Raw genomic sequence first — 27,019 nt, 5'->3', positions numbered from 1 at the left:
TGTATGGACTGCCCCCCAGGCCGATACTGCACCGAGTTTGGGGGGGTGCAGCTCTGTCCAGAGGGGCATTACTGCCCCGGTGGCACTGGAGAGGACGTCCTGCCCTGCCCCCCGGGCACCTACAGCCCCCAGCCGGGGCAGAGTCACCTGGAGCAGTGTCTGCTGTGTCCTGCAGGTGAGAGCGCTTCTGTATCCGTTCTTCCTCACTTTTTAAAAACATTCTGTAGTAGTAACTTTTTAAAAAAAATGAAATATGGTCTATTGACTAAGGAGTTGTATGACCTGCCTTACTGTTTGAGGCGCGTCAGTGAGAACGAGCCGTCCCGTGATTGCTGTGTGTAGTGATAGTGTTCTCCTTCTGCACATGTGACAGGGATGTACTGTGAGGACTGGAGCTTGTCAGGACCCACAGGTCCCTGTCAGTCTGGATACTTCTGCCTGGCAGGTAACGAACCTTTCTCTTCATTTTGCATTTTACAGCGGAGTGCTGACAACCTGAATGTTTCTCTTTCTTTCACATTAGATGGCCATGCCTGGCCATTTATTTATATTCACACACATTAGCTTAGAAGATGTTTTCCAAAGAAATTTGCGGATGAGTGAATACAATAAAGTTATAAGTATAGATTAACTGCATGCAGCATGCGTGCGGAACTCGTAGCACCATCGAAATGAAAGGCTCTATTTTACATCACATAATGAAAACACGACGCCCATACGCAGGCAGTTACCGCACCGTGGGTGTTCTGAGGCTGCACAAAATGCTTTTAGAAAAATAAAATAACTTGCAGCGGTTGTGTGTTGTTGTTTTTCATCCTTGCCATTTTTAGCTCTTCTGTTGAGTGGGTGTAATGGAGGGGTGTCGGTTTGGTTGTGTGGGCTGGCACAAATGCACAAAGCAGTATTTTAGTCCTGTTAGCGATCCACCTCAAAATAGTAGTTTTCACACAAATAAGAACATGCAGCTGTTCATTCAAAGAGAATGTGCAAAAGTGTCCTGATTGGCTGATATCGGTTTGGTGCATGCATTAGCTCTGTAAAAAAAAAAAACCAACAAATAATAGTTAGCATTTGACTTTTTGTCTGTGCTAGTGTTTGTGCCTGCTGGTTGCCTTTGTATCCTTTAAGTATTTAAATTGCTCTGGGATAAAACATTTCAGCAGCAGTGCTGTGAAGTGCAGCAGTGATCATCAGGGTCAGACCGGGAGAAAAATTCAGTTTTGTCATTTTCCACCTTGACGAGCCCACTGCCGGCTGGGGGGGGGGGGGGAGGTGGTTGCAATTTCGAACCGGGGTGGGGGATGTGAGTGGGGGGTGGGGGGGGTGGAGTTTGTGACCGTGGATGTGGGTGAGGAGATTGTGATTGTGAAGCAAGGAGTGAGAGGTGAAATGGGGGTGGGGGGTACATGTGAGTGGGGGGGTTGAGTTTGCGATAGTGGACGTGGCGAGGAGGTTGGCGAGGAGGTTGCGATTGTGAAGCAGGGGAGTGTAGGGTGAAATGGGGGATGGGGAGAGATTGTGATCGTGGCCCAAAAGTGGCGCCGATGCCCAAAACCGAACCAGGCCATCTGGCGTCTGCTGGACCTGCCAGACATCCAATCTGGCCGTGGTTATCATAAAGGAGAAGATAAAGTCCGGTTATTACTGAGAGCAGAGACTCTGAGTCAGAGTTCTGTGTCTAGTTATGATGCTGAGGATGTTCTCACAGAGCCAGACCGCTCTGGCTGTTGCTTCCACAGGGATAAACTTCCAGAATCCAGATGGCAACATTAGCACGGGCGTGGGAGGGCCCTGCCCCAAAGGTCACTACTGTCCCGCGGGAACAAGCCTGCCCCTTCCCTGCCCCCCGGGGTCCTTCTCAAACAGGTACAAAGCTCCGCCCGCCGTCCGCAGAACAGGAACGGGCCTGCTGTCCGCGCGTGTGTAATTTAATAATTTTGCGTTTAATTCTGAGGTGTTAATGGCGGGTCGTGTGTCTCTTCTGTGCGCCCCCCCCCCCCTGGGGCCAGGCTCCACGTGACGGAGAGAGCCGGCTGCACCCCCTGCCCCCCCGGCCAGTTCTGCGGCTCGGCGGGGCTGGCCTGGCCGTCTGGACCCTGCAGGGAGGGGCGCTACTGCCCCGGCGGAGATTCGGCACCCACGGGTACTGCTCTAAAAATACAGGCGCTACTCGCACACCGTCGGTCTTTTCTCAGCCGTTCCCGTCTTCAGGTCAAGATGCTAATAACTGCGAAAAGAGCGATGGTGTGAGTGATGAGCGTATTCATGTTAACACAAAGTCAGGCAAGTACAGGCAGCAGCAGTTACCACAGCACAGGGATGATAAGAGCTGCGCTGAGCACGTGGCACAGGCAGCGTTAGGGAACCCTGGGTCTGATTAACACGTGTTGAGACCTGAGGCTTTCTGTCTGTATATATACTAGACCATCTCTGGGTTAATGATTTTCACAGAACTGTTTCAGGAGTACCCATACTGCAGAAACCAAGTTTTATCCGCACTGCAAAAAACAATTTTTTAAATTTTATTTTAAGTATTTTAGTCTTATATTAAACTTATATTATTTCTATTACCTTTTTTTGGCAAATAAGACAATTTTCCAATGTGTTGAGACAATTTCAAGATTTTCCAATGGGGTGAGAAAATTTCCACTTTAGAATAGAAAAAACAGATTTTAAGTCTCATTGCAAGACTATAACACTTTTTTTGCAGTGCACCTGCATTTGAAGGTTGATAATGAGGAATGGTGACTCTTTATTGCACCTCAGGGCCAGAAGCAGGGGGAGGGGTGTGTCCCGTGGCACACTACTGCTCCCCTGGCAGTGCTGCGCCCATCCCCTGTCCCGCGGGCAACTACACCAACCTGATGGGCCAGGCCCTGTGCTCCCGCTGCCACGCTGGGTACTACTGCCCTGAGAGGATCAGCAACTACACCCGCTTCCCCTGCCCAGCTGGCTTCTACTGCCCCGACGGTACCAAATCACACCCTCTCTTCTGCCCCCTGGATTCTACTGCCCCATTGAGACAAAATCACACCCTCTCCTCTGCCTCATTGGATTCTACTGCCCCGACGGTACCAAATCACACCCTCTCTTCTGCCCCCTGGATTCTGCTGCCCTACTGATACAAAATCACACCCTCTCCTCTGCCTCATTGGATTCTACTGCCCCATGATACAAACACCCTCTCCTCTGCCTCATGGATTCTACTGCCCCACTGATACAAATCACACCCTCTCTTCTGCCCCCTGGATTCTGCTGCCCTACTGATACAAAATCACACCCTCTCCTCTGCCTCATTGGATTCTACTGCCCCACTGATACAAAATCACAGCCTCTCCTCTGCCTCATTGGATTCTACTGCTCCACTGATACAAAATCACACCCTCTCCTCTGCCTCATTGGATTCTACTGCCCCACTGATACAAAATCACAGCCTCTCCTCTGCCTCATTGAATTCTACTGCCCCACTGATACAAAATCACACCCTCTCCCCAGCCCCCTGGATTCCACTGCCACAGTGATATAAAACCACACCCTCTCCCCAGCCCCCTGGATTCCACTGCCACAGTGATATAAAATCACACCCTCTCCCCAGCCCCCTGGATTCCACTGCCACAGTGATATAAAATCACACCCTCTCCCCAGCCCCCTGGATTCCACTGCCACAGTGATATAAAATCACACCCTCTTTCCCTGACAAACGTATGACTCAAGCCTTTGAACAGTCTGGAGCTAGTTTTCTCTTTAATATGTGAGTAATTCAGCACCAGATAAGACACTTTGATGCCACATTGTCATTTTTATTATAATGCAATAATTATAAAAACTTGATTTAAGGGAGACGTAATTGTACAGGGGTAGTAATTTAATGTAAGGACTACGCAGTTGACCCCTGACCTTGGTTGCTGTGTAACATACAGCTGTAGTTCTGTGAAACATCATGAGGCTGTGGTGTTGCATGCACAGGCACAAGGCATGCCACACAGTACCCCTGTCCCCGTGGTTACTACAACCCGGAGCCCATGACCCAGAGCCTGGACAGCTGCCTGCCCTGCCCCCCCGGACACTACTGCGAGAAGGAGCGGCTCACCATCGTCTCAGGGAAGTGCAGAGCCGGTCAGTACGACATCAATAAGACCACTCTGTTCCCCTCGGGGAGTAACATCTATACATCCAGATAGATGGCATCTAAAATTGATCTGTATGTGTCTGTCTACTGTTTTTCACATTTTAAAAATATTTCCTTTTTAAAAGTTTGGTTTTACAAGATGTGTACATGTACAAATTTTAATGTTTTCTCAAATAGACAGTATTTCTTGTCAGCAGGCTTTTTGGAGTGCATTCCTCTGTGTTATTCTGGCTTGTTTGGTTGGAAGAGAGCTATTGTAGTGAGGTTTTGGTCAGGTTCCTGTGTATAGTTACACATCGGTACACTATGATCCCTGTCACATTTCTGGTTTCAGCAGTACAGGAGGCCCCAGGTGTGTAATCCCACTGACGGCTGCCTGCCTGCTCTTTGCAGGCTGGTTTTGTGTCTCTGCAGCCTGGAACTTTCAGCCGTTTGACCTGGACAACTACACCAATGCAAACTGCCTGTGCCCTGCCACCTCCACTGGGGGGCGATGCCAGGAGGGCTACTACTGCCCCGCGGGAAGCTCTGAACCCCTTCCCTGCCCCCCTGGGGCCTTCTGTAATGCGACAGGTAAAGCAGACAGGACCTGTGCGTCTGGTTACAATAAGCTGTCATTGAGCTCTACTGTTCAGACAGGACCGGTGTATCTAGTACAATAAGCTTTCATAGAGCTCTACTGTCGAGATAGGACCTGTGCATCTGGTACAATAAGCTGTCATAGAGCTCTACTGTTGAGAGGACCTGTGCATCTGGTACAATAAGCTGTCATAGAGCTCTAATGTTGAGATAGGACCTGTGCATCTGGTACAATAAGCTGTCATAGAGCTCTACTGTTGAGATAGGACCTGTGCATCTGGTACAATAAGCTGTCATAGAGCTCTACTGTTGAGATAGGACCTGTGCATCTGGTACAATAAGCTGTCATTGAGCTCTACTGTTCAGACAGGACCGGTGTATCTGGTACAATAAGCTGTCATAGGGCTCTACTGTACAGACAGGACCTGTGCATCTGGTTACAATAAGCTGTCATAGGGCTCTCTGGTGTTTTAGAGTAGTGATGGTGAGTTGTACTGGTGTATTAGGGTGTTTGAGCAGTGATTGCGAGCTGTACTGGTGTATTAGGGTGTATGAACAGTGATGGTGAGCTGTACTGGTGTATTGGGGTGTATGAACAGTGATGGTGAGCTTGCACTGTTATATTAGGGTATTTGAGCAGTGTCTACATGTGTCCCTACAGGACTGGCCCAGCCTGTGGGCCCTTGTTCTCCAGGTTATTACTGCAGTGGAGGAGCCACACGTCCCCGGCCTACCGATGCAGTCACCGGAAACATCTGCCCCCCCGGGACATACTGTGGTAACTATGCCAGCAGACCACCAGCAGCATGGTAGGGCTGTCAGAGAGAGTCTGACTGGTAGCTCAGGGACTTAAACTGAATGCAGGATGACCTTCTTGAGAAACCGCTAAGCCTCATAATGCAAGGTGTGTCCAGTGGTGTGAAAAAAATATTCAGCAAGCAAAATAAATGCAAGTCTTTGACAGCCTGAATGGGAGAATAATACAGTTCACACTCACCATTTCTTTTCCAAGAACTCATCCAAGAACAACCTCTGACAGGTTTTAATATTTAACAAGGCAGAAATATTCATGCTTCCACAAGGATAATTAAACTTGCTATGTATCTGAGATGTGTCTCAGTGCTGTTCTACAGGAGTGGTGATTTAATAAGGTCCCCAGGGTGAGAATAAGACCAGTCACATCCAGGTTTATGAGACGGTCTCTAACGAATAAGTATCTCACTCTGACTGACACACTGTGGAGCCACAGTGCTGGCATTTAATCACCAGGAACGACACTCGCTGAGAAGCAACAGAATGTTTGGCTTCGTTTTTTATTTCTGTTTACTCGTTGAAAATGACCTGTTAGTGCACACTTTCTATTTAGTGTGTTCATTGTCTTATTCTTTGGTTGAGTAGACCACAGGGGAAAAGGTCTGTAAATCCTGCAGGGGGAATGGAAGAGGGGGTGAGGTGAGCGTGTGCCATGTGTCCCTCTCACAGGTAACGCTTCAGGAGAGCCCAGGTTGTGCCCAGCTGGCAGCTTCTCTGCAGTAGCTGGCATCTCCAGTGAGGCTCAGTGCCAGCGCTGTACAGCGGGCTCCTACTGCAGTGCTCCAGGCCTGCGGGCACCAACAGGACCCTGTAGCGAAGGTGAGCTCCTCTGGGTGAGCTCCTCTGAGCCTGTACCTCTGGGTGAGCTCCTCTGAGCCTGTACCTCTGGGTGAGCTACTCTGAGCCTGTTCCTCTGGGTGAGCTACTCTGAGCCTGTTCCTCTGGGTGAGCTACTCTGAGCCTGTTCCTCTGGGTGAGCTCCTCTGAGCCTGTTCCTCTGGGTGAGCTACTCTGAGCCTGTTCCTCTGGGTGAGCTACTCTGAGCCTGTTCCTCTGGGTGAGCTACTCTGAGCCTGTTCCTCTGGGTGAGCTACTTTGAGCCTGTTCCTCTGGGTGAGCTCCTCTGAGCCTGTTCCTCTGGGTGAGCTACTCTGAGCCTGTACCTCTGGGTGAGCTACTCTGAGCCTGTTCCTCTGGGTGAGCTCCTCTGAGCCTGTTCCTCTGGGTGAGCTACTCTGAGCCTGTACCTCTGGGTGAGCTACTCTGAGCCTGTTCCTCTGGGTGAGCTCCTCTGAGCCTGTTCCTCTGGGTGAGCTCCTCTGAGCCTGTACCTCTAGGTGAGCTCCTCTGAGCCTGTTCCTCTGGGTGAGCTCCTCTGAGCCTGTTCCTCTGGGTGAGCTACTCTGAGCCTGTACCTCTAGGTGAGCTACTCTGAGCCTGTTCCTCTGGGTGAGCTCCTCTGAGCCTGTTCCTCTGGGTGAGCTACTCTGAGTCTGTTCCTCTGGGTGAGCTACTCTGAGTCTGTTCCTCTGGGTGAGCTCCTCTGAGCCTGTTCCTCTGGGTGAGCTACTCTGAGCCTGTACCTCTGGGTGAGCTACTCTGAGCCTGTTCCTCTGGGTGAGCTCCTCTGAGCCTGTTCCTCTGGGTGAGCTCCTCTGAGCCTGTACCTCTAGGTGAGCTCCTCTGAGCCTGTTCCTCTGGGTGAGCTCCTCTGAGCCTGTTCCTCTGGGTGAGCTCCTCTGAGCCTGTTCCTCTGGGTGAGCTACTCTGAGCCTGTTCCTCTGGGTGAGCTCCTCTGAGTCTGTTCCTCTGGGTGAGCTACTCTGAGCCTGTTCTTCTGGGCCTTATCTGCTAATACTCATGAAAACCATATGCTTGTTTGTTACATTAGTAAGTAATGCAGTGCCTTTCCTGTTTGTAAGTAACATGTTAGAACAGTGCATACCAAACTCTTCCCACTGTGAAAACCTATGTCCCTTCTTCCTCTCTGTTTGGTTGCATTAGGGTACTGGTGTCCTCCAGGTCAAACAGTCGGGGTAGCTGAACCCTGCCCAGGAGGGCACTACTGTCCCACGGGCAGCCCTGCCCCCATACCCTGCCCTGCTGGCATGTACCAGGACCGGGAGAAGCAGCCTGTCTGCCTGGCCTGTAAGCCTGGTGAGGCAAACCAGAGCCCTGTTACTCGTGATTCATCTCTTCTGAGACGTGACTTGGTTTAATGAAGCCGTGATACATCACACATTAATCGTGTAGTATATTAGGGTAACAGGGTTTTTAAAGACTCAACTGCCTCCACGTTCTCTCCTTAAGTGTCAGAGGATTTATACTGCCCTTGATGATGTCTCTGTAGCTGGGAAGGTCAGGTCGAATAGCATTTAAGAAACATGGCTTGCGACTCTGAGTTTTTAATCTGAACTGCTTCATTACATATCGGGCTGTATAGATGAAGTATGGGTAGCAACTGTAAGCTATATATTCGGTAGGCCGTGTGGGGGGTTTCTAAAATAATTGGATCTATCCTCTCTGTGGTGCTACCAAAAATCTATGGTGCTACATCTGTTATTGATCTGCTTTAATACTTTTTTAAGAATGCATTTTTGGGGGGCAACGATACATTGGAATTCAATAACTTGCTGTCTTTTGCTATTGCTGTTTCCGTAAAAAATATTTTCTCACAAAAAAAGGACAGTGGTGTGAACCAAACCCTGGTCTCTTGTACCGCGCGAATGACATTACTACATACACCACAGTGACACATGGTCTCTCACATGGTCAAACAGTAAAGCAGAAATGTCCTCCTGAATGACATTACCTTACCTGTGATTCCTGGTCACCACTCTAACAATTATTTTATATATTAATATTATTGTCAACCTAGTGTTTTGTGGTGACAAAGCTAATTCATAAATTGTCTGTCAGTCTGTGTCTATCTATAACAACAAAGCCTGCTTATTTTACTCTTCTAGGTACATATTATTTATTGAAATAGAAGGGAATCTAACCATTTGCAGGGGAAATATGTTCAACAGACATTAGGAAAAGTTCAGATTTAATGGCTGATGCAAAAGGGCATTTTTATAATCGATTTTTCTGCACATAAACATTAAACTAGTGATTACTGGATAAGGGTACTCTGGATAAAGTGTATTCCAAACAATAAAATAACTGTACTAATACGTTGCTGAAATAATGGGCTGTGAATAAGAAAATGAGTGCTTGCCATGACTTGCCCGGGTGCTGCCCTCCAGAAATACTGAAATTTGTCCCCCTCAGGATATTACTGTGATCAGCACTTCGGAGCAGTTAATGGCACCGGTCCCCGGCCCTGCCCACGGGGACACTACTGCCCCCCAGGAACGGGCACGGCCGCCCAGTTTGGCTGCCCAATGGGGACATTCAACCCCCGAGAGGGAGGGATCAGCCTGGAAGACTGCATGATGTGTCCCCCAGGGAAGTTCTGCCCCGCTGCAGGGCTGTCAGAACCAGGAGGTAAGACTGGCGACCCATTCAGACGGTTAACTGGTAAATTGGTGTATTATTTGTGTCTCATTGTTTTTATGTATTACAATTTCTTTATTTATGTGCCGGCTTATATATATATTGTGATGCAGGGCTGGAGAGGGCCTCTGTATCATATGGTGAACGGGCAAATAAACTCTAAAGGAAGGGTGGCTTGCTGCCTTTTATTAAGTCTCCAAACAGAAAACTAAACTAAACAAAAACTTCAAACCCTAAAGGAGGAAATTGTCAACACTCAGTCAACAGAAGAGGAAAAGGGCGTTTTCTAGTTTCAGGAAAAACAGAAACTAGAAAAAGGAACACACAAAACCAACCAGCCAGTCCCCAAACCATCCTCTCCAAGGCTTTTTTAATATGGCCTAATAATTTGGTTGTGTAGTGATTATAATGAATCACAGCTGTGGCCATACCTGGTGGACAGCACCCCATCTCCTTTCCTGGCACCACAATGACAATATATATAAACCATCCCATCATGATAATCTGCGGTTATGTTTGGCTTTTGCCTGACTTCTAAGTTAAATTTAGAACTTAGCTTAGAATCGAGCTAAATTAGTAGAGTTATTGGTAGCTATATGAAATGTGTCCTGGTGTTTTGGACAGGAGACTGCCATGCTGGGTTCTGGTGCAAAGAGGGGGCACGCAGTCCCACTCCCACTGAGGGGGACACTGGCGTCCCCTGTCCTGCTGGCTACTACTGTCCCACCGGTAACATCCTCCACTGCCCACACAGTCAGGGGTCAGGAGACATCTCAGGCTGCTAAGCTAGCTAAAGACAGGTCTACTAACAGCAAAGCAGAATGTGCATAATAAAGTTTAAAAGGCCAGAAATGTTTTATATACGCTGTTTATCAGTGCATTATATTACTATGTACATATGTCAATGTTAGAATGTACATATGTAAAAGGAAATTGCAAGTTACTATGTTGCAGTGCAGTTGTTCATATAGTAAAATATATAGAGCAGGTGTATCTACTTCTACGGGCAACAACATTCAGCCCACGGATGCCTTGTTTTACCTGAAGGTGGCACTGTCCCTCTTTGTGTGCATTATAGTCTCGGATGGAGCGCTTGGATGGAAATCGTGTGTGAATATGTTCCTCATTAAACACAGTCCTGGTGGAGGCTGCTCTTTATAATATGCATCTCTCTCAGGAAATCAGCTGTGCAGCAGCAGGCCCAAATGACAGCAGTGTTGCCCCGTCTCTGCCAGTGAAGTTAAACACCTACGCTAGACAGATTGTATTCTGCTTGAAGGGGAACAGGCCCTTTTTCTTAGCTCCAAGTCATGCAGAAGTGCAACGCAATGCTCACTTTTGGTTTATTAAATCTGTCAGACAGAAAGATCATCTGAAGGTACTGTGGTCTGAACATCACAGTTGTTACATGCTCCAGCCTCACATCAACATGCCTTACAGTAGTTTATCAATATAAATAGCATGATAAACTAGTGAATAAATTGCGTGAGGTAAAATATGTGGCATGCTGTTACATATTGTTAATAAGGTCGATCTGTATTATAAAGAAGCAGATAAATTCTGGAGCATTGAATCTGGCTGGCAGACGTTGTGAGGGTAATCAGTCTAAATCACAGTTTCCAACGCAAGGGGAGTCAATCATAGTAACTGTGAAATATAATGGAAACTGCGGTGAGTGCATATACAGAAGGAATGTGAAACCAGTACAGACTGTAGTATGTAGTGCACTGCTCACCAGCTCTGTGTCCTGTGCTCTGCCCGTAGGCACCGTCGCCCCCGTGCCCTGTCCGCTGGGCACCTGGTGGAACAGCAAAGGGTGTAAAAGCCCCGAGGAGTGTCAGCCGTGCCCCAGTGGCTTTTACTGTGACACCCCGGGCCTCAGCACCCCCTCAGGGCCCTGTTCTGCAGGGTATGCCCCTAAATAAGTAGATTATTTCTTCTTAAGCACTGGCACCAGATCAGCCATGGCGTCTCTCACATAAAGAAGAGGGTCCTCATTTTTCTTTTTTGCTGTCCCCAAACATGTTCAAAACACAGCTGTGACGCCCTACAGCTGTAGTTTACTCCCTACAGTCCACACTGCTACCCGAGAACCAGCAGCAATTTGAGGAGAGGTGCATCTTTTTTTACTGACAGCACATGCACATCATTTATATGTAGGGTCGGTTAGACTTCTGCCATTCAGCATCAGAAGGTTGACACAGGACTTTCTGAAGCTACTCGGGTGTTCAGCTTCATGTGAGAAGGGCTGGTGTGAGTGCAAGCTTTTGTTCTAACCCAGAACTAGATCTCTAAAAACAATAATAGCCTTCAATCAGCGCTTTGATTAGTTGAATTATGCATCTTAGTGCTGGGCTAGAACAAAAATCTGTTTAATGATATTATGATATTATATAACATTGCTAAAGTAGATGTGCGCCTAAAATTCTCTGCTGAAAATCAGCTGTGATAATGACCGTTGTCATCTGGTTAAAGTGTATGCTTTCACTGTCCTAAACAGGTTTTACTGCACTGAAAGAGCAGTGACCCCAACCCCCTCTGACAACAGGACCGGGGGACGCTGCCCAGAGCAGCACTATTGTCCAGTAGGAACCAGTCAGCCTGTCCTTTGTGAGCCAGGGACCTTTATTACTGTAACACAAGCCACTGCATGCTGGCCCTGTCCCCCTGGCAGATACTGTATGAATGGGACCATACAGCTGTGCCCAGCAGGTCAGTGTCACTGCAGCTACACCACATTAAATCATATTGGTTTTGGTAGAAATGATAGCATTCATATCATTACTTGTAGTTCATGTTAGTGATAGACACACCAGTAGTAGCATGTGGTAATTACCTCACCGCACAGCTGTGTTCCTCACTTCTGTCTCTTTTGGTCTGCGCTGTTTAAATTGATCTCATCGATGAGAATAATGGACGCTCTTTGTATCCTGCAGGTTTTTACTGTCCTGAGGGGAGTGGCTATGACTGGAGGGCGTGTCCTGAGGGCACATACGGCGCAGACGCCGGCCTGACCGCCATCTCTGAGTGCCGGGAGTGTGACCCCGGCCACTACTGCGGCCAGAGGAACGCCACCGCCGTCACCGGGCCCTGCCAGGAGGGGTATTACTGCCCCGGGGGAAACGCCTCTCCGCAGCCGCACTCTGACTCTGCAGGTACCTCACCTGCTGCAGTCTTCTGGAACATTCACTCATCTTCCATTGGGAAAGTTTGGCTAAACATTCCTCTCTTAGTTTCAAACTCATGGTACATTGTATTAGTGATGCATTCATTGTCTAGCTTCAGGTAGACTACCTTTCCCTCCATCAAACAGTGGCTCTGGTAGTCTACCTTTCTCTCCATCAAACAGTGGCTCTGGTAGTCTACCTTTCCCTCCATCAAACAGTACCCCTGGTAGTCTACCTTTCCCTCCAACAAACAATGCTTCTGGTAGTCTACCTTTCACTATCAACATTTATAGGATGTCTTGTACCCCACAAAGTTTTTTTTCCAACAAACATGTTGGTTTACTCTCAACTCTGTACTTTCCCATCAAATGTTACTCATAAAGTGTCTGGTCCTTCTAACAGTGTACAATTGAGACTGTGTTAAGACTGGCTGATGGATAAGTGCATAGTTCCAGTGCTGTGCTCAGGTGTGCTAAAGTGTGCTCCAGCATGTTTTGACTCATGTGCAGGGGAGGGGGGACCATGCCCTGCTGGCCACTACTGCCCCCGGGGTGCTGCTGAGCCACAGCCGTGCCCGGAGGGCACCTTCAGCAATCTGACCCGGCTGGTCTCCAAGGTAACGGGACTCTTTCTCCTCCTCCTCCTCTGTCAGGGCGTGTCCCTCGCTCTTTGTGACAGCTGTGCTGCTCTCCCACAGGACGACTGCACGCCATGCTCTCCTGGCCACTACTGCCGTTCTGCTGGGCTGACCTCACCCAGCGGGGAATGCTGGGAAGGATTCTTCTGTCATCGAGGGGCAGTGCTCCCCAACAGTCCAATCAGAGATGGCAGGGGCGGGCCTTGTCCCCCAGGTGATTCACTGACTCCTCCCCCATTTAGAAAACATGATTCTCTATCCATCCTTCCCTGTCCCTGTAATGACGCATTGTCCTTGTGTTCTGAGTGCAGGTTACTTTTGCCCAAAGGGCGTGGCGGCTCCACAGGTGTGTCCAGAGGGCTCTTTCAGCACCGTGGAGGGGCAGGCGAGCTGTAGCCGATGTCCCCGGGGGTACTGTTCCATCCCCCCTGCTCCCCCCCCCCCCATACCCACGTTACCTCAGAGGATACATTACACTTACAGCGCATGCAGTCATTCAGTCACAGCAAGAACAGCATTCACTTCATTATTTCCTACAATGAACCGAATAATTAAAGCAGAATATAAGCTACTGAATAAGGATTAGATGATCTGTGCTGTCTCCTTCCCTCTCCATTTCTCATATCCCCCTCTCCACACACACACACACACACACAATATCAATTTGACCCCATAATTTATTGGTCACCCTAATAAGCCTGCAATGACCGGAAATTTCCTTCTTCATTCTTATGTTTTTGCGCAGATATTATTGTCCGGGCAATGGTTCATCCTATCAGGGTCATGAATGCGCAACTGGCCATTACTGTCCTGTGGGATCCACCTCAAAATACCAGCAGCCCTGTCCGGCTGGGACATTTAACCCCCATACAAGAAAGGGCCACCTGGAGGACTGCCTGCCCTGTCCCCCAGGTACAGCAAGCAACAGGTGGCCCACTGGGCCTCCCACTAGGGTTCTGGGAACCTCTATGGCTCCTCATCCAGGAACTATGGAGCATGAACTATAGACACGGTCTACAAGAGTCATCTTTCATTGCCTTTTAAGGATATCATGTAGCCGCATTGCTCGGGTAATTAATATTAACAGTTTTCCAATGAATAGCTCTTGTTCTTAGCCAACAGGACAGACTGACTAATACTGCAAACTCTGGTCTAGAGCCAGTCACAAATGGATAACAGGATGCTTTTACTGTTTCACTGCAAATAATTACTGAGGTTTCTAACTGAAATTTGAGAGCTGGTGCTTGTCCAAGAACCTCAATGTACAGACCAACATTTTTCTGCACAATTTTGTGCTGGCTCTGTTCTCTCTGTGTTCAGAGTGCCGTGACAGCTCTGTGTTCAGCGTGGTGTGTGACAGCTCTGCTCTGTGTTCAGGGTGGTGTAAGTGTGACAGCCCTGCTCTGTGTTCAGGGTTTTTCTGCGGTACTCCGGGGCTGAGTGCAGCATCCGGACCGTGCATTGCTGGGCACTTTTGCGTTGCCAGAGCAGCCACCCCATCACCTGAGGATGGGAAGACGGGAGACAAGTGTCCCAGAGGTCATTACTGTCTGGAGGGATCCAGTTCCCCAAAACAGTGCCCTGTGGGTCACTACAGTAACACCAGCGGGAACACAGAACTCTCCCACTGCCTGCCCTGTCCAGCCGGTCAGTTTTATGATCATTGATTTGGTTCAGTAGACAGTGGCTTTGACTCCTATTATTTTAACCCCTGTTCTTTCATATTAATGTGTCTTTTAACATCATTATTTTCTGTGTCAGCATGCTTGAACAAACACATTCTGCAGTTGGAAACTACAGAGGACTGATGTGAGGGCATTGCATGTTCTGCTATGATTTTTCAAGTGCGTTCGACAGACAAGCAGAAATCAGAGTTCAGGAGGCTCTAAAACAGGAGTGTGTGTGAATAAATGGTGCCTGTAGGACTAATCACATGGGTTTAGAGAATGCTGTGAGTGTTATCAGTAAAGCTGTACAAATGTTTATGTGTGCATTGTCTGTAAAGGGATTTTTCTGTTTTAGGGTTCTCCTGTGCCAGCCCTGGACTCTCTGCCCCCTCTGGCCTCTGCCAGGCAGGGTACTACTGCCCCCTGAGACAGAACTCCAGCAACCCCACCTCCTACACCTGCTCACCTGGGCACAGGTGTCCGCCTGGCAGTGCCACCCAGAGTCCCTGTGCCCCAGGGACCTACCAGGACCGGCCTGGGCAGGTACGGGTGTGAAAGGAGCAGGGCTCTCAGCTCCCATGATGCTTTGTTTAGAGCCTCGGCAGGGTGCTTAGGGGCAAATGTTTGTGAATTAGGCTGCAGAGTAGCGTAATGGTTAGGAAGCTGGAGTGTAGGTTGCATTCCCAGATGGGTCACATCCATTGTGCCCTTAATTGGGCGGCCCATCGTCGTCTGCTATGGCCATAAAATGTAAATCAATGCTATTAATCTTGCTCTTGGTAATTTATACAGTACTTACGCTGTGCTTTGTCCTGCATTTCTCTTAATGGCTCAGCTAAAGTACCGCCAGTTTCTCTAAGAATGTGGGGGTCTGCTTAATGCACAAATGCTTTTGCCTCAGATTGTGTTACAGCAGAATGAGACAAATCTAATCACGTAATTCAATATTACAGGCAGACTGCGCTCCCTGCCCCGCTGGACATTTCTGCACAGGCTCCTCCCACCCTGAGACTGGCCACACCCCTTCCCCCTGCCCGAAAGGACACTACTGTCCGCCAGGTAGTGTGCGCTGCATTGTCTCTATAACATCTCACAGTGTACATGTGACCTGCTCATATGATGTTGTGGGTTCCCTCCTCCAATAACAGTACCGATTTTTCTTTTTTTCCTGCTGCCTAGCAAGTGTGTATTTACCTAGTTAAACATTTCCTTTCACAGAAATTTAGCAGTGTTCAGTGAATTTTGTTTCAATACAGTCATTCAGAACATTTTTAAAATTTATTCTCACATTGTCAATGGTGCATTTTCGTGAGCTATGCAATTTAATGTGACATTGACCGAACAATATGTTTGGAGCAATAAATAAGTTCTTTGAATTTAATTAGGAATGCTAATGCTATCAACCAGACAGAGTATTTTCTTCCATGGTTCCTGATAGCTAGTTAGCGAAACGTGTTCTTGTGGTCTTATGACCCGTAGGTGCAAAGTCCGGGGTGGAGTTCCCGTGTCCAGTGGGCACGTTCAGTGACCGCACAGGGGTGTCCCGTGCCGAGCAGTGTGCCCCCTGCCCCCCGGGTAAATACTGCGGCTCCGCGGGCCTGTCGGCCCCCACGGGGCAGTGCTCTGCCGGGTGAGTGCGCCGCACGCCACCTCCGTCATCCGTCTTCTGACGGCCCTGTGCATAGGTCTGAGTTTAACGGCGTCGCGCTGCCCTGCGTGATTGAGGGGCGCTGTCCCGGTTATCGCGCGCGGTTATTCTCAGCTGACATACTGCGAGGGTGAAGGGAGCTGACACGTTAATAAGTTAGCTCTCTGTTTATGCTGGAGCCAGTGGGCCGTAAAAAGCAACGGACTCTGAGTCAGTTTGACAGTGCTGATGAATCGTTTGCTCTCTCTCTCTCTCTCTCTCTCTCTCTCTCCCTCTCTCTCTCTCTCTCTCTTCTTCCCTCTCTCTCTCTTCTGTCTCTCTCTCCCCCTCTCTCTCTCTCCCTCTCTCCCTCTCTCCCTCTCTCTCTCTCTCTCTCCCCCCTTCTTTCTCTCCAGGTATCTGTGCATCCTTGGTGCTGTGGTTCCTCAGCCAGCTGGTGATGCCAGTGGCGGGAGATGCTCCTCAGGGACCTACTGTCCACAGGGTTCCGTTAGCATGCTTCCCTGCCCTCCTGGAACATATAACCCTTTAGAAGGTGCCGGAACAAAAGCAGAGAATATGAGGAGGAGTCGTAAAATACATTCGGGTTAAAAATACAAAGACCATGGCAGAGGCTTTGATTGCAATTATGCAGTGCTCAGGCTGTAACGACATTAAACTTCTCCTTAGATACGCATCCTTTGGGTTGTTTTTTAATTTCATGATTACAGAATGCATTGAATATATGCATGTGTAAGCTGATTTGAGGAGAACACAGCGGAGATAAAGCTTAAGGACTGCAATGTAGCCGTAATGTGAGCTGAAAGACTAAAATGTTGAATGTCGCCTCCCATTTTGCTAATTTGACGGGGAGTTGGAGTGCCCAAATGAATTCAGCCTAATGCTATTTGCTGTGGTTAGGTTTCATTAGGAAAATGCTTTGTTAGTGTAATGCTGTGAGTATGATGCGGTCGAATTAAGTTAAAGTTTTGTTCTGTAATATAATTAAGTTTTTAATATCCTCTGAGCTATAGTATTGTAGAGGTTAGTGTAATAACAAAATATGGCTGAGTTAGCATTAGAAAAATGATGTGTCCTTATGTTGCTGAATTTCTGTTAGTGTAATTGTGTACGCTGTGATGTGATTAAGTTAATATAAATGTAGTGCAGTGAAGTGGTTGAGTTAGCATAATGGCCTGTGTTGTGCTGTCCGTCTGCAGGGGCGGCGTCTGTGGATGCCTGCCTGCCCTGTCCACGAGGTCAGTACTGCGCAGGCATTGGGCTGGACGCCCCGTCCGGGTCCTGCAGTCCGGGCCACTACTGCAGCCTGGGATCCAGCTCAGCAGAGCCACAGGAGCTCTCCACAGGTAAGGAGCTGGCACCCCCACATCCTCAACAGCCCCTGGGTTCACATCCTCAAGCTGTAGCACTGGGTTCCAGTGTGTCTCATGGTCCGAATAGTCCTGCAGGGTGTTTGCACAATTGGAGTAACGCGGGGTTTGGCTTGTGTTGGCTGGATTACATCACTACAGGGGTGTGGCTTTATTTGGGACCTGCAGCCTGCCTAAGCAAGCTGGGCATTCGCTGTGCTCCTCTGACACAATGCCTGCAGACTAAGCAGCGGAAAGAAGGGACAGATGGTAGAAAGCACTCTTGGGAGTAAATACAAATAATTGCTGATGGAAGCTAGTTTAGGAAACATCCCGCTGTCTGGAACTGGGCTTGTTTTTCTTGATGAGATGTGACATCTTTCCGTGTCCCATTTTTGGTCTTCAGCGAGCACCGCGCATGAGTCAAACCTCTCGGACGAGGCGTTCCCCGCCCCGGGGGAGAACGGAGGAGGCGTGTGCCCCAGAGGGCACTACTGCCCCGCGGGGGGGGCCCAGCCCCTGCCCTGCCCGCCAGGTAAAGCGCAAACACCAGTTTATTAATGTCCTGGTGAGACACACACACACACACACACACACAACAGGTGCAGCTCTGTGACTGCTGTCTATCCCACATTCCTTTTCCCATTAATAATCCTTTATTCTTTTTTGGGCTCATAATCCCACCTGCATGCTTTCATGAAGCCCATCTGTTCTTTCTTCATTCACATATTCCAGCTGTTCCACGAACCAGTGAGCGAGCGGTGATAGAACTGACCACAAATATATAGAGCAATTGTGTGTTGCATTATCAGTGCTAAATTATTTGAAAAAATATATGAAAAGATCCACAATGTTTCTCATTAAAGACCAGGTGAAATATTTAACTGCTTCAGCATACCGTCTTCATCAAGGAAGTGGTGTTATATAAAACCAGAGCAAGCCAACATTTTTTAATCTCTAGTGTCATCGGTAATGAAAAAAGGCTACTCAGTCTGAATGCCTGCATCATTCAGCTAGTTACTGCAAATGTTTATGGTGAAAGCACTGGGCATTTACTGAACATTTAAAGACTCTGATTTACTGAGCATTTAAAGACACTGGGCATTTACTGAGGATTTAAGGACACTGGGCATTACTGATGGCAGACATCATAGCACAGACAGTCATAATACTGTTTACAGGGGCTATTCCAGTGGCCTGGGTTCCAAATATGGCCTGCCATAGATACACTATATGACCAAAAAGTATCTGGACACCCCTTTGTTTGGGGCTGCTTTTCATGGTTTTGGCTAGGCCCTTTCGTTCCAATGAAGGCAAGTTTTAATGCTACAGCATACAATTCTAGATGATTCTGTGCTTCACCTACAGTTTGGGGATGGGCCTTTCCTGTTTCAGCATGACAATGTCCCCAATCACACAGTCAATCTAGAAATTGTTTTGTCGAGAATTGTGTGGAAGAACTTTCCTGGCCTGCTCAGAGCCCTGACCTCAATCCCATCCAGCACCTTTGGGATAAATTTGAAAGCCAACTGCGAGCCAGGCCTAATCACCCAATCAGTGCCCAACCTCACTAATGCTCTTCTGGCTGAATGGAAGCAAATCCCTGCAGCAATGCTCCAACATCTAGTATAAAGCCTTCCCAGAAGAGTAGATTGTTATAGCTGCAAAGGGTGGAGAGCTAGGAAAAGCTATTAAGATGCATATCTTCTGTATTGCCCAAACTTGCACACTTAAAAGTTCACTGTCTCCCTGTCTACTTGCTATTTTCTGTGTTACATATGCACTTGTGTATTTTATTTGCTTACGTGTTGTCATGTTTCTGTCACCGTAGGCACTTTCCTCAGCAAATATGGTGCCCAGTCAGAGGCCGAGTGTCAGCCCTGCCCTGCGGCGTTCTACTGCCCTGAGTGGGGTCAGAGGTCAGCAGGACTGGAGTGTCCGGAAGGCTGGTTCTGTCCGGTGGGGTCATCCTTGGGTCAGCTGCCAGGTACGACGTGTCAGATCAGGAGAAGGCAGTTCACAGGGCCCTAAAGGGAAAGAGAACCAAACAGCCCTTTTAAGTTAATTGCCTACCACTTTCCATAATTGGCACAGAACTCCCACACGCAGCTGCTGTTATTGCACCTTCTGTTTGAACTATTTGGTTTACCCGCTCAGGTTCCCCACGGGGCATGATGCCTGTGCTCTGTGGATTATTCTACGGGGCTGTTCTTTACTTGGTTTCGAGACTTTTGAAGAGTTAACTTTCTAATATGTGTTTCTTGGGTTCTGTTGGGTTTCAGAGCATCGATGCCCTGAAGGACACGCATGCCCGTCTGGAAGTGCCAAGCCAGCTGTGTGCCCACCTGGTACTCATCAGCCTTTACCTGCCCAGTCCACCTGCAGTCCCTGCCCACCAGGTAACACATAGCCGCACGATATTGAAAAGTTTTCTGAACAGGAATACTAGATTTGTCAAGCCAGGAAACAGTTGCTTTAAAATCCACACATCACGCCAGTGGATTAATTACCATCATAAACTGCTGAATGTTATGTGAAATGACAAAAAAAGCCGTTATTGCAAGTTATAGCCAAACTGCATTGTGGGTAAATTGAACTCTCGGCTTATCTTTATGCGCCTCTTCAGCTTTTTACTGCCAGGGGGGTGTGTCTGCTCCTGTGCCCTGCCCAGGGGGGACCGTGGGTCAGACAGAGGGCCTACACTCCCAGCAGCTGTGTGCTCCCTGCCCCGCTGGGTCCTACTGCAACGGGAGCGCACTGACCACGCCCACAGGGCCCTGCTCTGCAGGTCAGCAGCATGCAGGGTTGCTATAACGACCGACCGCCGACACTCTGCACTTTCACCTGGTCACCTGACTACAGTTAGTTAGAATAAAGGTGAAGATATACTGTGTAATTAATTTTCTCTCACTGTAATGGAAATCCAGGGTATGTGACTTCCACTGCCAGTACATGTAATGTTTTTTCTACCCTGACTCTCCTAGGAAATCACATTTTGGGAGTTTTTTTGTGAAAAATATACAATATGATCATTATGGATAAAATATAGGGTTGCACAAAGGTTTCCAGCAGACATACTGTTGTTCAGTAATCAGATAGTTAACCAAAGATGCACTTTGTAGAAATGTTAAATAATTAACGGAAATTGAGACCGGTTTAAGTTGATTTAAGGTTTTGACTTGTTGCTCTGAAAGGTCATTACTGCACCCTTGGAGCAGTGGAGCCAGCTCCGCTTTCTCAGGCCTACGGCGACTCCTGCCCCCCAGGGCATTACTGCCCCCAGGGCAGCAGTTCTCCAGTGCCCTGTCCCATGGGCACCTACCTCCCCAATAAGGGTGCCCCATTCTCGTCTTTCTGCACCCCCTGCCCTCCAGGCCACTACTGTGACTCCTTGGGGGCCCCACACCTCTCTGGTATGTGATTCCGCATTTCTCTTTTACACACAACACAGTATGTTTATTTATAGTTCGTATAATCATATCATCATACTATCATCATTTGATTATATTCTCCTGTGAGTTGGTAGATAGCACAGAAAGAAAGACATGCATATAAAGATTGATATTCTGTGCTGTGGTCTGCAGGATTGTGCTCTCCAGGTCACTACTGTACTGAGGGAGCAGAGACTGCCACACCACAAGCCACCTCCTCTGATCTGGGCTGCTCTTGTGATGTAATCCTTAAGGCAGCCAATGACATGCATTCCCTCTGCTCCTGGGGGCGGAATACAACCTGTCACACTCCAGGTACATGCACTCCTGTTCTGAACTGATTTCGGTTCAGTTCAAAAAAAAAAAATTGGTATATTTGGGTAGGGTTGTTGGCCTGGAAAATATTAGTTCTGCTGTGCTGTTTTGATTCCAGAAGGTTCTGAGAAGATGGGCAGAAACATCCAGGCCCTGTCTCACCCTGCAAATCTTCAGAATGACACGGACATCACCTGTGCCAGCTTCAAAGGCGATATCTGCCCTCAGGGTATAACAATGCAAGATACTCTACTCACAGCCACTTTGTATTCTACATGTTAAATGGCACCAAGCAAAATCTACATCAAGTCTGCCATATACCAGCAAATATCCCAGCAATTTCAACAATTTTGTGTGTGGTTGCACACATTTTTGTGTGTGCTTAGTGTATTCAAAATCCTTTAAGATAACTTCCCTGTTGTTCATCTTGTTGACTTTGACTTGTGAGCCTGTTAAATGACAATTGTAATTAAATGACAATGCCAATTATTTATTCTATTTCAGGGAACAGGCTTAGGTTTAACTGACTGAACTTAACACATATATTTGATTTGACTCTTCTTACTCTGTCTTTCTCCCTCTTATTCTCTTGCTCCTCTCTCCATTTCTGCTACAGGGTTCTACTGTCCTGAGGGATCATCTGCACCCAAGTCATGTGATCAGGGTCTGTACTGTAACCAGACCGGCCTTGCCTCCCCCTCTGGGCCGTGTGAAGCAGGGTTTTACTGTCCCAGAGGCTCTACCCACCCTCAGACCTCCCCCTGCCCCCCTGGAAACTACTGCCCCCTGGGCACTCCCTACCCTCTGCCCTGCCCTCCGGGCACCCTCCAAAGTAAGATTTTATCCAAAAATCTATTATTTCCTTTGTGTGCTCTCTGTGATAAGAATTTCAGTGGATTCTAAGCTGGAGGCCCTAAACAATGTTTAATGGCTATGTAGCTGGAACTGAAGTCCAAATCGATACAAATTCACCTCAATAAAGTACAGGTCCTGCCTTCAAACACTGATTTGTTGTTTGCAGTCTCTCCCCCATTCCACATCTTCTTCGTGCCAAGCGTTCTGTCTCTATTCCTTATGCCTGGGAGGGAGTTCCAGCCCTGTCCCATGCCTGTTTTGGGCCCCAGATGGCCCTTGATGCTGATCTGCTTGCTTCTCGTTTCGGAAGGCGCCCCTGGTGGATCCGCTCTGGAGGACTGCCCGCCCTGCCCCCCCGGTCACTACTGCAGTCATAGTGGGCTGGTGGTCCCCAGTGGCCCGTGTGCAGCCGGCCATTACTGTCCGGCGGGCCAGGCCACCTCCAGGCCGCCTGAACACGCGTGTGCAGCCGGTCACTTCTGCCCGCAGGTCAGTGCGTCCCATGTACATCCCAGCAGTCAATGCTTTTCATGGATTAACCTGAGATTTCTCTATTTAACCAGGAAGTGTCATTGAGGTTCATTTGACATAAAGACTCATTTGCAGAGCTGAAGCAGTGGTGTGATGCAGGCATGATGCAGGCGTGATGTAGGCGTGACCCAGGTGCGGCACAGTTATGATGCAAGCGTACCGTTTGCCTTTTAGGGGAGCGCCAGAGAGACAGCCTGTTCCCCTGGCAGCTATCAGCCCAGAGAGGGTCAGGAGGCATGTGCCGTGTGTCCTGCGGGGTCTGTCTGTCCTAAGGAAGGTAAGCACAATTCATCCTACGAATAAAGCAAACCGTAATGGGATCAGACTGAATGAGATTCAGCATTTCCTGTACATTTCATCACGTCGTGTTTCCTCGGTTACGTAGGCGACGGTGACTCATTACCTGATTCGAGCTGAAAAGCGCTGAAATGTTCCTGCCTCCATGTGTACCGCCCTCGAGTGAGAATGCCAGCGGATTTCGATTGGAATCAAATTGGATATTTTAGTTTCTTATTTGCCGTTGAGATTAGTCCCGTTACAATATTTGTACGGAGAACGTCTGCGCCCGCTGAGCCTAACTGACAGGATCTAATGGAGTATTACCTGCACCTGTGCTCTGCAAAATGCATTTAATCTCAGAAATTGCTTGGCCCACCACAGAGGAATACTTCAGAACACTTGGTTACCCAATGAGTGCTATTTTTAAGTCACTAGGACCATTGCAGGAATGCTATTGAGTTTTTCAATTTCGGTTTTAAATTACGTGAATGTTCGCGATAATGTTATGAGAACATTTGGCTGCCAGTGTTGAGGATGAATCAGGATTTTCAATAACGTTGCTTAAAATGTTGTTGACACAACACGTATTAGCATATTAAAGGCAAGCATTGGTGATTAATTTGGACAGTTTTTTTTTGTTTATTTTAAAGATAGTATTATTTGTATATCCTCCAGAAATGATACACCCAATGCCTTGCCAGGCGGGATTCTATTGCCCCATGGGTACAGCCAGTCAACTTCTGTGTCCTCCTGGTAGCTATGGGAACCACTCAGGATTGACGGAAGCTTCAGAGTGCACCCCATGTGACCCTGGAATGTACTGTAAAGGTTCAGGTACACAGGAAGCTATAAGATGTCATCAAAGTCAACCCCTCCTTGAACAAGGTCATCCTGAAAGATCACTATGATACTGATCACAGAATTGTCCTTTTGTTAACTGTTGATTGAGTGATGATTGATTGTGTAGCAGTATGAAACGACACATTCAGAGTTATGAAAGCACTCATGAAATGATTTGAGAATTGATGACCGACCTTTGTATCTGAAGGGAACACCTCTCCCACGGGTCCCTGCAGTGCTGGGTTCCTCTGTTTTGGGGGATCTCCTCTCCCGTCCCCCACTGACGAAGTGACCGGGGCCCAGTGTCCCCCAGGATTCTACTGCCCTGCTGGCAGCTTCTCCCCCAGGTCCTGCCCCAAAGGCACCTTCAGGTACCCTTGAGGTTATACAGTGCACACACACCTGCTTTCACTCGCTTTCACTGTTTGTGGTGGATGTGCTTTGGGTGTTTGTGACTGTCCTGGTGTGGGTGTTCATGGTATCTCTGGTTCAGGTGTTTGTGATGGTCCTGGTGTGGGTGTTCATGGTATCTCTGGTTCAGGTGTTTGTGATGGTCCTGGTGTGGGTGTTCATGGTATCTCTGGTTCAGGTGTTTGTGATTGTCCTGGTGTGGATATTTATGGTATCTCTGGTTCAGGTGTTTGTGATTGTCCTGGTGTGGATATTTATGGTAGTTGTGGTTCAGGTGTTTGTGGTTGTCATGGCGCAGGTTGTTTATGGTAGCTGTAGTTCAGGTGTTTGTGGTTGTCATGGTGTAAGTGTGTTTGTGGTAGCTGTGGTTCAGGTGTTTGTGGTTGACGTGGTACAGGTTGTTTGTTTTGCAGTGAGCAGAGTGGACTGGCTGAACCCTCACAGTGTCGCCCGTGCAGTCCAGGGCACTACTGCTCTGAGCCCGGTCTGAGTGCAGTGAGCGGACCCTGCCTGCCAGGTATGGACTGAATACTCATGCTCTATAGAGCCGTCTCAAATACGACTTTCACCCTAACATCTGTTCACAGACATTATTTTGCGATACACAAACAAAAATGGCTCATAAAATGTAGATTAAAATAAAAATATATGGGCACAGTTTTACAACCGATCATTAAACCAAAACATGAATATTTTAGTTTGCTCTGGGTGAGTTTGCTCCCTGTTTTTTTTTTTTTTTAGCACTGAGGACATAAGGAAAAGCTCAGATAGGGCTCCTTTGTGTTTATACAGCACTGTGTGTAAACTGTAATACTGTGTACAGCTGTGCCTTTGATGATTTCAGGCTATTTCTGCCTGGAGGGGTCGCAGAGTGCCGCCCCAGATCGGAGTGCGTTTGGGGGCGTGTGCAGCCCTGGGCACTACTGTGAGAGTGGCACTGCTAGCCCCGCCCCCTGCCCCGCTGGCACCCATCGCCCAGACAACGGCGGACGGCGCATAGAGGACTGCATGGCGTGCCCTGCTGGTGAAGCCAGGACTTCCTCTCCATACATTCTCTATGAAACATCATGTGCCCTATATAGACTGTTTCACTGAGTGAAATTAAAACCAGTAACAAGTGTTTGTTCATTTCACTCTCTGTGTGGGAATGTGTGTCTTGGCATAATGTACAGTACATGTCTGTAATGTGTCTGAGTGCAGTGTTTATGTATGTAATGTGTCCATCTGTAACATGTGTAACGCGTCCATGCATAACGTGTGTAATATTAATGTGTGTATGTGTAACGGCAGGCTGGTTCCAGGGGCAGGAGGGCCAGATGGAGTGCACGCCCTGCCCTCCCGGATTTCACTGCCCCCCTCCCTCCCAGGGCTCCAGCGCGGCCAGCGCCCCCCTGCCGTGCCCAGCGGGGTACTTCTGTCCCCGTGAGACCCCTCCGGCTGGCCCCGCCCCCTGCCCTAAAGGCACATTCAGCTCAGCTCTGGGGCTCAGTGCTGCAGGTGAGACTGCGCTGTGTGCAGGTCCTGCGTTTGAGTGATTGAGTCCACACTCCCCAGTCTGTCTAATAACTGCTATGAGGTGTGAGGTAAGATAACCTGGGCCACCATCAGAGGGACAATATTATTTACCATAAGTTCTCCCCCACCCCCTCCTCCAGGGCCAGGGACCACAGGCCCTGTGAGCTTGTGGTAAATATTATTGTCCCGGGCCTGGGAATAGTATAATAATATCATGAGTGAACATTGAACTTATTCAGAATGAAATCCTAAAGTTGATTTTGCGTTGTTTTGTCTCCCTGTGTGCTGTGGCTCAGGCCAGTGCTTGCCGTGTCCAGAGGGATATTTCTGTGGGTCAGAGGGGCTGGTTGAGCCCACGGGACGCTGCAGGCCAGGGTTCCTCTGTTTCGGGGGTGCCCAGGTGCCCAACCCTACTGACCATCAGACAGGGTCCCCCTGTCCCAGAGGGGCTTTCTGCCAGCAGGGGGTCATCGTAAGCCTGTGTTCAGAGGGGTACTACTGTGCCTGGGGATCCAGCAGTCCGGAGCCTGACCTGTGCCCCACCGGGTACTACTGTCCCACAGGCACGGACGCCCCCGCCCCCTGCCCCCCGGGAACCTTCAGCCCCAGGAGGGGGAACGCCGGACAGGACGACTGCGTGGCCTGCCCTGCCGGTCACTTCTGCCAGGGTGGGGGGGCCACTGTCATTTACCAGTATAAGTCACATACAGTAGGGCAAGCACAGACCCAGGCTTAGCACAGTTGTGGATATGTTCTAGACCAGGGCTGGCCAACCCTGTTCCTGGAGGCCTGCAGCAAATGCCATTATCAGCACTTAATTGATCAATTACAGCAGTTGATAGATTGATCAATTACGTAATTGCCAAACTCACCTGGGAAAACTGGTTGCTGATTTTAAGGTGAAAACAAGGAAGCAGATCGTAGGGCTCTCCAGGACCAGGCTAGGCAACCCCTGCCCCCAACAGCAGGCTAAATTAGATGTGCTCAATAGTCTGTTCCATTCAAGCATGCTTATGTTCTTAATGTGTTGTTAGCCACAGGCACCAATACACAAGCATGTGATTCATCTGTACACTTACTTTACAGAGCTATGTTGACAAACCTGCTAACAGGATGTGGTGCAGCTTTATAAATTTCGTTGAGTGTTTGTGTTGTTAGCATTGGTGGTGTACACTGTGCACTTTGTGTGGTGCTGGGAATTATTTAACCAGTGTTAGCATCATTAGCATTGTTGTACTAGCATTTTGTTCTTTGCATGGTGCAGGGGAAGGGGTAGTTCAGCCTGAGCCATGCCCATCGGGGCATTACTGCCCACCAGGGGCAGCAGTGGGTACCGAGTTCCCCTGCCCCCCAGG

At 48.5% G+C, this 27,019-nt stretch overlaps 1 protein-coding gene across 1 annotated transcript in view; it reads left to right on the top strand.

Annotated features, from left to right (window-relative positions):
* The first annotated feature begins 3 nt into the window (after window positions 1-3).
* si:ch211-286b4.4 (SCO-spondin) overlaps window positions 4-27,019 on the top strand; it is a 48,166-nt gene continuing 21,150 nt past the window's right edge. The window contains exons 1-42 of the mRNA XM_064303301.1: window positions 4-175; window positions 374-445; window positions 1,740-1,866; window positions 2,010-2,143; window positions 2,767-2,970; window positions 3,967-4,116; window positions 4,523-4,702; window positions 5,370-5,486; window positions 6,191-6,340; window positions 7,526-7,678; window positions 8,795-9,010; window positions 9,644-9,748; window positions 10,784-10,928; window positions 11,520-11,731; window positions 11,956-12,174; window positions 12,696-12,802; window positions 12,884-13,037; window positions 13,135-13,234; window positions 13,569-13,735; window positions 14,237-14,470; window positions 14,846-15,033; window positions 15,444-15,549; window positions 15,970-16,120; window positions 16,534-16,673; window positions 17,338-17,484; window positions 17,894-18,022; window positions 19,319-19,474; window positions 19,770-19,886; window positions 20,114-20,275; window positions 20,682-20,900; window positions 21,072-21,233; window positions 21,352-21,462; window positions 21,850-22,065; window positions 22,399-22,577; window positions 22,794-22,896; window positions 23,574-23,732; window positions 23,947-24,109; window positions 24,563-24,666; window positions 24,994-25,173; window positions 25,440-25,646; window positions 25,961-26,332; window positions 26,929-27,019. The exon at window positions 26,929-27,019 is cut by the window's right edge and continues 59 nt beyond it. Coding sequence (XP_064159371.1) covers window positions 4-175; window positions 374-445; window positions 1,740-1,866; window positions 2,010-2,143; window positions 2,767-2,970; window positions 3,967-4,116; window positions 4,523-4,702; window positions 5,370-5,486; window positions 6,191-6,340; window positions 7,526-7,678; window positions 8,795-9,010; window positions 9,644-9,748; window positions 10,784-10,928; window positions 11,520-11,731; window positions 11,956-12,174; window positions 12,696-12,802; window positions 12,884-13,037; window positions 13,135-13,234; window positions 13,569-13,735; window positions 14,237-14,470; window positions 14,846-15,033; window positions 15,444-15,549; window positions 15,970-16,120; window positions 16,534-16,673; window positions 17,338-17,484; window positions 17,894-18,022; window positions 19,319-19,474; window positions 19,770-19,886; window positions 20,114-20,275; window positions 20,682-20,900; window positions 21,072-21,233; window positions 21,352-21,462; window positions 21,850-22,065; window positions 22,399-22,577; window positions 22,794-22,896; window positions 23,574-23,732; window positions 23,947-24,109; window positions 24,563-24,666; window positions 24,994-25,173; window positions 25,440-25,646; window positions 25,961-26,332; window positions 26,929-27,019 — 6,680 coding nt within the window. The remainder of the gene's footprint in view (window positions 176-373; window positions 446-1,739; window positions 1,867-2,009; window positions 2,144-2,766; window positions 2,971-3,966; window positions 4,117-4,522; window positions 4,703-5,369; window positions 5,487-6,190; window positions 6,341-7,525; window positions 7,679-8,794; window positions 9,011-9,643; window positions 9,749-10,783; window positions 10,929-11,519; window positions 11,732-11,955; window positions 12,175-12,695; window positions 12,803-12,883; window positions 13,038-13,134; window positions 13,235-13,568; window positions 13,736-14,236; window positions 14,471-14,845; window positions 15,034-15,443; window positions 15,550-15,969; window positions 16,121-16,533; window positions 16,674-17,337; window positions 17,485-17,893; window positions 18,023-19,318; window positions 19,475-19,769; window positions 19,887-20,113; window positions 20,276-20,681; window positions 20,901-21,071; window positions 21,234-21,351; window positions 21,463-21,849; window positions 22,066-22,398; window positions 22,578-22,793; window positions 22,897-23,573; window positions 23,733-23,946; window positions 24,110-24,562; window positions 24,667-24,993; window positions 25,174-25,439; window positions 25,647-25,960; window positions 26,333-26,928) is intronic.

The sequence above is a fragment of the Anguilla rostrata genome, chromosome 12, assembly GCF_018555375.3.
Source record: "Anguilla rostrata isolate EN2019 chromosome 12, ASM1855537v3, whole genome shotgun sequence".
Taxonomy (NCBI): domain Eukaryota; kingdom Metazoa; phylum Chordata; class Actinopteri; order Anguilliformes; family Anguillidae; genus Anguilla; species Anguilla rostrata.
The sequence above is the reverse complement of the archived record's forward strand: the minus strand, read 5'-3'. Positions and strand labels throughout refer to the sequence as shown.